Source organism: Nothobranchius furzeri, chromosome 5 (assembly GCF_043380555.1).
Source record: "Nothobranchius furzeri strain GRZ-AD chromosome 5, NfurGRZ-RIMD1, whole genome shotgun sequence".
Taxonomy (NCBI): Eukaryota; Metazoa; Chordata; class Actinopteri; order Cyprinodontiformes; family Nothobranchiidae; genus Nothobranchius; species Nothobranchius furzeri.
Genome location: NC_091745.1, coordinates 80,236,975 through 80,247,620, shown reverse-complemented (window position 1 = coordinate 80,247,620; position 10,646 = coordinate 80,236,975). Strand labels below are relative to the sequence as shown.

At 45.7% G+C, this 10,646-nt stretch overlaps 1 protein-coding gene across 9 annotated transcripts in view; it reads right to left on the bottom strand.

Annotated features, from left to right (window-relative positions):
- LOC107395183 (solute carrier family 45 member 4) overlaps positions 1 to 7,734 on the bottom strand; it is an 11,878-nt gene extending 4,144 nt beyond the window's left edge. For 4 of the 9 annotated variants that reach the window (XR_011520572.1, XM_070551225.1, XM_070551222.1 and 1 more), the window contains exons 1-5: positions 7,543 to 7,709; positions 6,238 to 6,864; positions 918 to 1,106; positions 668 to 847; positions 1 to 331 (exon numbers count right to left, since the gene is read on the bottom strand). The exon at positions 1 to 331 is cut by the window's left edge and continues 295 nt beyond it. Coding sequence is in view for 8 of the 9 variants with exons in the window: in XM_070551225.1 (XP_070407326.1) it covers positions 1 to 331; positions 668 to 847; positions 918 to 1,106; positions 6,238 to 6,475 (938 nt within the window). In the remaining variant the exon portion in view is untranslated. The other 5 variants (XM_070551219.1, XM_070551220.1, XM_070551221.1 and 2 more) reach the window with 5 other exon arrangements.
- Between the last annotated feature and the right edge of the window lie 2,912 nt (positions 7,735 to 10,646).

Below are 10,646 nucleotides of genomic sequence, written 5' to 3'. Positions count from 1 at the left end.
ACTTTGTCCACAGCTAGGAAACCCATTTCCATTTCCTCCGAGTGTGGATCCTTGTCCTCGGCTTCCTCCTCTGCTATCACATCCAGGTTTGTGTTCCCAACGAGCCCTGAAGACAACGGGCTAGAAGACTCTCCACCTTGTGTGTCTCTGAGCTTCTTGGATGAAGCGAACGTTCTCTCAGGGATACTGAGCATGTGCAGCGTGACAGAGAAAATGAAGACAACCCCAGCAAACAGGAACAGGACCTGCTCTTGTGACTTAAAAGCTCTGCCCAGAGCCGTGCCAGTCCAGTCCAGGCCTCCCAGCATGTAGCCCACAGCTCCTCCAAGCCCTAAGACACGGGAGCAGCAGTGTTAGGATCACGCGTGGCTTTTGCTTCAGCCTGCATGTGTGTCGAGTTGGGCTTTAAGACTCGCTGCTTAGGACTGGGGCCTTCCACTTGTGTGTGAGAAGTGGAGATAATCAGATGCATCACAAGCCGGCAGCGCAAGTCTGAACAAGATGCAGGAAAAACCAAAAACTAGTGGCTGTTGACGCTTTTCTGCAGGCGTTTGCAGATTTCTGCACAGCACAGCGGAGAAGTACCAATAAAGTTACGGAACCCGGGTTTAGAACGTGACCCGTGTTAGTTTCTACAGAAGTGACTGTGCATGATCTAAAGTCCTACCAGCAGAGAGACCATGAATGTTCAGAGCCATGTCCTGCTCTTCAGCATCAGCAACGTCCAGGAGGTAAGCTCTGATTGGTCCCTCGGAGGCGTCAGCGCAGAAGTCCAGCACCACCACCCCCACCACCGACAGAACAATGCCAATAGGCTGACTGCTTGGGCTGTCTCCAATGGAGAGACCTGAAAGACCACACATATAAATAAATCAGGTGCGTGCAACACTTGGGAAATCATCTGAAGTCTTACGGACCAATCAGTGAGCCGTTTAAAAACAGCGCCACTCCCAGCAGGACACCCGTACAAAGAGCCAGGATGAAAGGTCTCCTCCTGCCCCACCGCAGGGTGCAGCCATCACTGGCCGAGCCGATCAGCGGGGTGAAGAGGAGGCCCAGGATGGGGCTGAGGAACCACGTCAGACTGTAGTACTGCTCAGGAAGACCTGGGGAAAGTGGTCAACATCAGAACGTGGCGAGACCAGGCACAACTGAGCAGAAGTCAAAGTTTTCTGGAGACCAAACGGTTCATGTGAAACTTGAGCGTACCTCCTCGGCGTGTTACAAAATTACTACACGTTAACACTAGAACTCCCAGAGAGCCTCCAACTGGCTCCACCCCCCCTCGATCTACCAGAGAGCCTCCAACTGGCTCCACCTTCCTCGATCTACCAGAGAGCCTCCAACTGGCTCCACCCCCCTCGATCTACCAGAGAGCCTCCAACTGGCTCCACCCCCCTCGATCTACCAGAGAGCCTCCAATTGGCTCCACCCCCCCTCGATCTACCAGAGAGCCTCCAACTGGCTCCACCCCCCCCTCGATCTACCAGAGAGCCTCCAACTGGCTCCACCCCCCCTCGATCTACCAGAGAGCCTCCAACTGGCTCCGCCCCCCTCGATCTACCAGAGAGCCTCCAACTGGCTCCACCCCCCCTCGATCTACCAGAGAGCCTCCAACTGGCTCCACCCCCCTCGATCTACCAGAGAGCCTCCAACTGGCTCCACCCCCCTCGATCTACCAGAGAGCCTCCAACTGGCTCCACCCCCCTCGATCTACCAGAGAGCCTCCAACTGGCTCCACCCCCCTCGATCTACCAGAGAGCCTCCAACTGGCTCCACCCCCCCCTCGATCTACCAGAGAGCCTCCAACTGGCTCCACCCCCCTCGATCTACCAGAGAGCCTCCAACTGGCTCCACCCCCCTCGATCTACCAGAGAGCCTCCAACTGGCTCCACCCCCCTCGATCTACCAGAGAGCCTCCATTTAGCACCGTTGTTTTCACCTAGCATTCTTAATCGCTTGTGAACGTTCACCTTTGTTCTGTAAATCGCTTCAGGAGATGCTGGTGCTCCCCTCCCCTCACCTTCCCCTCTAGCCTGTTTTTTTCTAGCAGTCAGGTAAAGAGGCAGCTAGAGAAAAACCAGACACACCAAACTACTCAGCGAGAGTCTTCCGTCAGAGGCTCTTCAGATCTTCTTTATTAGAACAACAAGCCTTTGTGGATGTTTTCTATTGCAACTCAGACAGTTTGGGGGGAATGATGCAGGTTAACTGCAACGCCGGCGTCCATCGTCCAGGTTCCAATAGAAGGCTGATAACAGCTGTGATGAAGCTGCTTTTCAGGTGTTGAAAACAAGCCAGACTCTGGAAAAGGCTTCAGGTGATCAGCTACATCCAAACAGGATTATCTTTCAGGGTACCTGGCTGCACCTGCACGTAAAACCAAACAGTGAAAAGTGAAACTTCTTCAGTCCTTTTAGTTTTGACGTGATCTGTTCTCCGTCTCTGCTGAAGCCACGCTGCTAGAGTTCTTCAGACAAACCCTCAAAGAGGTGGCAGCCCGTCACAGTTCCTGAGAATCATGGACGTAATTTTTTTTTGGGGGGGGGGGGGGGGGGGAGAGACATGCCCCCCCACTTTTTCCAAAGTCAAGTTTTGACAACCCCCCCCCCACACACTTTTTACCATCCAAAAACTACATTACGCTATATTAAACTGACACTGGTCTAGGAGCAAGCAGAAAACAACCGTTTGTGTTGAAGCCCGTTTCCCATTAGAGCATAATGTAAAGACCCCCCCCCCACACACACACACACACACACACACACACACACTGCTGAGAACGGTCTGGCTACTTCGGCCTCTGCTCGTGAAGCCATGTCCGCTGGTTGTTTACCAACTTTCCCATGTTTACGTGGTTTATTTACTCTTTCTGGTCGGGGGTCGCCGCACATTTTTTACGTCATTTGACATCTTCCTCTGTTGTGCCAAGGCGCAGTCGCTGTTTATAGGACAGACATTACCGCAATAGCGAGGCACAACAAATGCAGCTAAATTCACACACCGTTATAAAACACACTGTTGTGGTAACGCTGCGCTGATTTCAATCAATTAATCAATCAAAGCTTTATTTATAAAGCGCCTTCCGCAACCCTGTCAGGAAGCCCAAGGCGCTGAACATGGTACAGTAGAAGGTAAATATAGTGAAAAAATAAAAAATAAAAGCAACCGTTTGCCGGCACAGTGTGTCTTGTAAAAAGAGCTCGTGTCATTTTCTACCAGGGCTAAAGGCTAAAGAGATAACAGTCCTCCACATTCCAGTGGGCCAGTCTGTGCTCTGCCACATTTACAAATGAAAGGCAGCCAATCATCAGTGATTGAGTTGTGATTTTCAAACCAAAGAGCCGTTTGGCTACCTCTGGTAGAGCTGAGGGGTAGTTCGCGTCCATGAGTGAGGTGACTGCTGATTCTAACTGAAACCGGTTCTGCAGACTCGTCCAGAAAAAAGCTCCTCAGCTCTCATTTAAAAACCTCCTGAAGTTTTCCAAGCAGCTGTGTTTCTTGGCTGATTTCCACTCTTCAGCTCCCGTTATTCCACAGAGCAGACGGTTTTCCCATAAAGGCACAGGTTTAATCCCAACTGCAGTTTAGGCTTCCAGTGGCCTTGCAGCCAAACGCAGACGTGTCTCCGGAGGCCGTTAGTGGCTTCTGCTGGTCTCGACTAGACCCAAAGAGGTTGAATGGTACATAAACCACCACGCCTAATAGGAAAAATGACCTGGCAATCATCAGCATATAGATGGAATGACACGTCATGTTTACGGAATAGTTCACCCAGGGGTAGGAGATATAGGGAGAATAATAGTGGGGCCAAAATCGATCCCTGGGGGACTCCCCAAGGCAGCTCAGCCAGATTGGAGGAACAGTCCCCCAACCTTACACAAAAACTCCTCCCAGTCAAGTAGGATCTTATCCACTTAAGTGGCTGGCCCGTAATGCCCACAGACCGCTCCAGCCGGTTTATTAGGATGCTACGGTTAACGGTATCAAAGGGCACCAGAACCACAGCATCACCGGAATCATTAGCCTGTAAAATGTCATCAAGGACCTTAAGCAGTGCAGATTCAGTGCTATGAAAGGGTTTAAACCCAGGTTGAAATACTTCTCCAATTTCCCATTCCTGTAGAAAAGACGTCAGTTGGATAAACACAGCCCTCTCTCTGATCTTTGAGATGAAAGGGAGTGTAGATACAGGTCTGTAATTGGACTAGATTGTTGGGTCCAACCCTGATTTCTTAAGCAGAGGTCGTACCACCGCCTGCTTTAGGGGACTAGGGACTTCCCCAGATATCAAGCTGCTATTTACAATTTGCAGTACGTGATCACCCACTACAGGAAAAACTTCTGTCAGTAGCCTTGCCGGGAGAACATCAGTTACCGCCCCTGTCGGCTTAAGTCTCATGACCAGATCCTCAAGCTCTGCAAGAGTTAATGGTTGAAAACCCTCCAGTGCCTTTGGAACACAGAGATCTGCAGAGGGGGCATGCTTAAGTGATGGAATAGAGGCCCTTGTCACCCTTACCTTGTCCACAAAGAAGTCCAACAACTTGTTACATGACTCAGTGGAGTACTCAATCGCAAGGGGCTCATTGACATTTAAAATAGAGTCCACGGTCTTAAAAAGTATCCCAGCATTCTGAGAGTTTAGGGAGATTATGTTGGCAAAGTACTTTCTCCTTGCATCTTTCACAGCCTTCTGATAGCCAATCCAAAGTCCTCTTATTAGGTCAAGCCAGCTCTGGAGCCCATCCTTTCTCCACCTCCGCTCGGCCTTCCTGCACATCCTTTTCAGTGCTCGAGTACTCTCAGTTAACCACGGCTCCTTTTTAGCTTTAGGTTTCTTTACCCGTACTGGGGCTACCACTTCAAGCGCCATGGTGCATGCTGAGTCAAAGCGTATAACAAGCTCTTCTGTGGTCCAAGTTCTGTAGTCTTGCTCCGCACCCCCCCTAGAAAACACTGCGGCAAACTCGGCAGCTGTAGAGTCTTAACATCCGACAATGCTTCATCGGAGCATATTGTTGCACACGTTTGTGATTCCAGGTCACATCAAACAATACCGGCCTGTGATCTGAAAAATAGGCCTCTTGGACCTGCAGGTTGGAGACTCCTACACCCAGTGACAGCACCAAGTCTAAAATATGGCGACTAGCGTGTGTGGATTGGTCCACTAACTGAACCAAATTAAAAGAGTCAGCAAGATTTAAAAAATCTTCACCAAAGGTTTATCCTGACAGCACACATGAATGTTAAAGTCCCCAAGAAGTAACACTTGATCATACTTCAGAGTCAGCTCGCCAAGCAGTTCAGTAAAATCATCTATAAAATCAGAGTTTTGTCTCGGTGGGCGATATAGGAGAGCAACCAGTAGCTTCTGAGAGCATCCCAGCTCACAGAGGCAGAGTTCAAAGCTGGTGGGCACAGAGGATGGATATACCTGCCTACACATAACTGATGACTTAAATATCACTGCCAATCCTCCACCACGCCCCAAGGGTCTCGGAACACTAAAATATGTTAAATCATCTGGGAGGAGTTCAGAGGCTGAGACTTTTATTCTAGAGGCTGAAGTCCAGCATGGAGAGGTACAAACATCCACAAAAACGGGTACAGAGCTCCGACGCTTCCGGCTGCCATCATTTAGAAAAGTTGTTTCCATGGAAACACACGAGTCTAAATAAGAAATACAGTAAATAAATGCCGCACAATGCCGGGGTAGACATTTAAATTAGAGTAGAAACGATTGTTTAATTCAAACTTTGTTTTGATTAAAAAAGAAATCGATGTCAACCGAACAGATTTCATCACCACTGAAACCTGAATGAAGTCACGTTTACATCTTGGTACCAGAATGAAAAACCGTGGAGCTGAAATGTGCTGCGTCACACATTCCTGCCATACCGGAGCCCGGGAAACGGCCATTGTTCCGATTCTGCTAAGCTGGCAAACTTGACCTCTAACCCCCGACAGTCGCCCCCCCGGGCGAGGCGGCACAGGGTGCAGACCGGCAGATTACAGGTCATCCTACGATGTCCAGGACCGCCACACACACTGGTCACAAACCAAACCACGGTTCCAATACGGTGTGTGTGTGTCTGTGTGAGTTACTCTTACACCCATCCTTTGGTGTTTACGCCTGAATCGATCATGTTCTACTCATGTGAGCAGACGGGATAAGAACCAGACAGGACGTGTCAGGAGCGTTCCCAACATGGCCGCCAGGTGATTAGTACCCACCTATCTGCAGCAGCACTGGTGTCACCAGGGCTGTTTCCATGGCGTAGCAGAACTCACGTCCAAACATCACCGCTGCATGCATCACCCAGCGATACCTGGGTATCCGAACCGTCTTCCCCTCCTCCTCTTCATCTACCTCTTTCTCACTTCCACCGTCTTCTGCAGCTTTTTTGTTTTCATGAAGGCCCAAAGCCTCGTTCTCCAATGCCCCCCCTCCCATTTCACTTTGGTTTTTCATGGATTAAACCAAGTTAAAAAGCTAAATGGTCTCAGAAATAACCTGAAAGTCTAAAAAAAAGGTTAATTATGTGGGAAGAGTCACCACTGAAAAGGAAAAGTGGTCTAAAAACATGTTTATGCAGTGGCTATTGCTGTAGCCAGTGTGTCGTGCTGCTCCTCACAGCTGCCTGGATTCAGGTTTAAACTTCAGGAAATGGAAAAAGCTGTTGAGCAACTCCCCTCCCAAAGAAAATTCAAGTGGAGGCCGAGGAGAAAAACCTGATCTTGTTTGCAATGGCTGGTTTGGCTGGGGGGGGAGGGGGGAGCTGTTGGTCAGCAGATGTCCGAGCACGTGCCACTGGGGACTCTCAGGTAGTCCTGGACACGGGGCGTGACCGGGTCAGCTACCTGCAGAAAAACAGAAGCGGGTTAGATGAAAAAGGCTCGACTTGTTGTCCTGATTCCACCTTTCTAAATGAAACGTACCAACTCACACCCGACAGATGCAGAAAGAAGTGTTTGACAGGAGAGCTCAAACACCGTCAGAGCTCACGTGTAAAGGCAGAGCTATGGAGAGATACAGCTCTGTGTAGAAGTATAATAATAAAGAAAGTGGGTGAGACGCAGAGCAAAGAAAACCTGGGATTGAGCTGATGACTCAGGGAGTTCAGGGGGTGACACTAACCAGATTAACTGTTATTCTGAAGGCTCCTTTCCTCCTGCTCTTAATCATTTGCTGACGTTTCATGTTAATGTTTAATCTCCAGGGCCACAGGTGAGCTTACGTAACGGCCTTCCACACACACACAGATATGTACTCGAATACTACCGTAGTTTTGTAATCCCTGTAAAATTACCCTAACCAGTCATTAGTTCACCCACGAACGTTAGTTCCGCCTTTCCTTTGGTCCATGCAGGAACTATCCGTCACTTATCCTGTCAGGCGGGAATATCCAGCGATAGCATTTAAGCTACACATGTAAACATGATCCGTCTGACCGCTAACGTTACCTCACCGCAGCAAGCTAGGCTGGCTAGCGTCAGAGGGGCACGCTCGTGGGTGAACCCCGGTAACTAGTTACATACCTGCGTTACTTTGCTTCCCCACTCTGCTCGGTCAACAAATAAAAACCATTCATTCGGCTCTCACAACCCGGCTAACGCTCGTCTGCTAATTCACTGACCATCAGGTTTACAAGCCGCATTCATCTTTTTCATTGGTTTCCACAGTAACAAAGAGGGGCGTGGCCACGAGACGGGTCAACACATGCACAGCAGACCTATCAGACTACACGCCCTCTGGCGGCCACTTGGCGAAATGACACTCACCGTAGACGCAGCTTGACTTTTCTTTAGTTGATATAAAGTAGCTAATATCTTATAAAGTAGCTGTTATCTTATAAATAAAGTAGCTGATATCTTATAAATGAAGTAGCTAATATCTTATAAAGTGGCTAATATCTTATAAATAAAGTAGCTAATATCTTATAAATAAAGTGGCTGTTATCTTATAAAGTAGCTAATATCTTATAACGTGGCTGTTATCTTATAATAAAGTAGCTAAAGTAGCTAATATCTTATAAAGTAGCTAATATCGTATAAAGTAGCTAATATCTTATAAATAAAGTAGCTAATATCTTATAAATAAAGTAGCTAATATCTTATAAATAAAGTAGCTGTTATATTATAAATAAAGTAGCTAATATCTTATAAATAAAGTAACTAATATCTTATAAAGTGGCTGTTATCTTATAAAGTAGCTAATATCCTATAAAGTAGCTAATATCTTATAAATAAAGTAGCTAATATCTTATAAAGTAGCTAAAGTAGCTAATATCTTGTAAATAAAGTAGCTAATATAAATAAAGTAGCTAATATCTTATAAATAAAGTAGCTAATTTCTTATAAAGTAGCTAATATCTTATAAAGTAGTTAATATCTTATAAATAAAGTAGTTAGTATCTTATAAATAAAGTAGCTAATATCTTATAAAGTAGTTAATATCTTATGCATAAAGTAGCTAATATCTTATAAAGTTATGCATTTTTAAAAGCATACAAGTGCTATTTTTAAATCAAACATGTCAGATATAAAACTATATCATAACTATTATTTAAAGACCATTAAATGGCCAACCACATCTAGTAAACACAGACATTTAAACATTCTCAGGGTTTCAATTTTCAAAAGCTACACATTTTTGTTTTTAAGAGAAAAATAATTTATGAATTTTTAATGAACAAAAATTTTTTAAACTACTTAAAGGGTGAATTTGTGTTTTATTTTGTTTTGTTGTTTCTTGAGAATTGTATGGAAGTATTATTAAAAAGTTAAATGGGGCAGATATATAAGATATTTCTTCCTTCAGCCCCTTTTCATTGATATTGTTTGGCGTTGATGTTTATGTTTTGTTTGTTTTTATATTACACTTTGAATGAAATAAATGTAATAAAATAAAATAAAATTCCCTGTGTTGTAACTGCCTTCTGTAATTTTGTAGTCAACATGTCTGTGTAACTGAAGCATTTGTAACTGTAACTTTTGCTGCCTTTTGGTCAGGACTCCCTTGAAAATGAGGTGCATAATCTCAATGGGACCTTCCTGGTTAAATAACGAATAAATAAAATAAAAAGAATAAATAAGAAACTAAATTAAACCAAATACACCAAAATATTTGTTATATAATAGAAATTTAGCTCTCATGCACTGTTTTTTTTCTGATTAAAAATGTAATGTACTTACTTGTAATCGATCATTTGACTTAGTGGTGACATCCTCTGTCCATAAGGGATAATATGCAATATTTATGTCAGCTGGATGGAAACAGAAGTAATCAATCCATTGGTATCTGGAAATTAGCATTTTCTTTCCATTTCTGTGAATTCTAATTGGTGTGTTTTATTTTTGGAAGATTTTGCAGGAAGTGCTAATCATTTCACTTGTAGATGCTGCAGTAGCAACTTTTCTTTGCTAGAGGGCGACAAAATCAGTTCAGTGTTTCCATGTGCCAGGACATCCTGTGTTGACACAAATGATGTAAATTATTCATTAGCTTGATACATTTAAACGCAGATGAATATCGTCGTCATCGTCGTCGTCTTCCTCCGCTTATCCGGGTCTGGGTTGCGGGGGCAACATCCCAACTAGGGAGCTCCAGACCGTCCTCTCCCCGGCCTTCTCCACCAGCTCCTCCGGCAGGACCCCAAGGCGTTCCCAGACCAGATTGGAGATGTAACCTCTCCAACGTGTCCTGGGTCGACCCGGGGGCCTCCTGCTGGCAGGACATGCCCGAAACACCTCCCCAGGGAGATGTCCAGGAGGCATCCTGACCAGATGCCCAAACCACCTCAACTGACTCCTTTCGATCACACTTCACACTCTGCCACAGATGAATGTATTAGAAATATTCCCTTTTGAGTTATTTTACAGACATTGGGTTGAACTTGGTAAGAAACAGAAATTTCAAGTTATTATTGGTATACCTTTGTGTAAAACCTTTTTCCAAAAAAGGAAAATAATAATATACTACCATGTATAGTTATAACAAATATCAACTTAGATTAAAAAATGGATAGAAACCTAAAAAGTAATTTAATTCGTCTTTACATTTATTTTGGTGATTTACTGTTCATGGTTGTTACAATTAAGTGCCAGTACCGCCCTCTGCTGGACAACAGCAAGTAGTGTTCCAAATAAGTACTCCAGACTACCAGATTAAGGAGTACGCAGGTGAGCCCCACAACCTGCAGGTATTTAGAAATGCAGAGTGCACCACTGGCCACTAGGGTGTGCTGTGATAAAACCTCGAGGGAAAAAGGTGTCTTTAGGAACGTGCCTGAAATCATGTGTATGCGGCTATCCCTGACTGTGCATACTGCTGCTTCTCATTTGTATTGCTGCTGCTCAACCGTCACACTGCTGTCTATCCATGCAACTGTTCGACTTGTATCTGTAACCCCCAAATTCCACTACCTCCGCTCCGGCACGAACTCCGCAGCAAAATCGGTCCCGTTGTAGTCAATAAGAGCTATTCCACTACTGCGGCTGTGCTCCGGCAGTGCAGCGCAGTGCGCCGCCCTCTGTTCCGGCGTCCGGCAAAAATAGAATCGATCCTATTTTTGCCGGATGCCGGCCCACCTCCGCAGTAAATGGACAGAAATCACAACTGCCCAACAGGAAAAGGAGCAAGC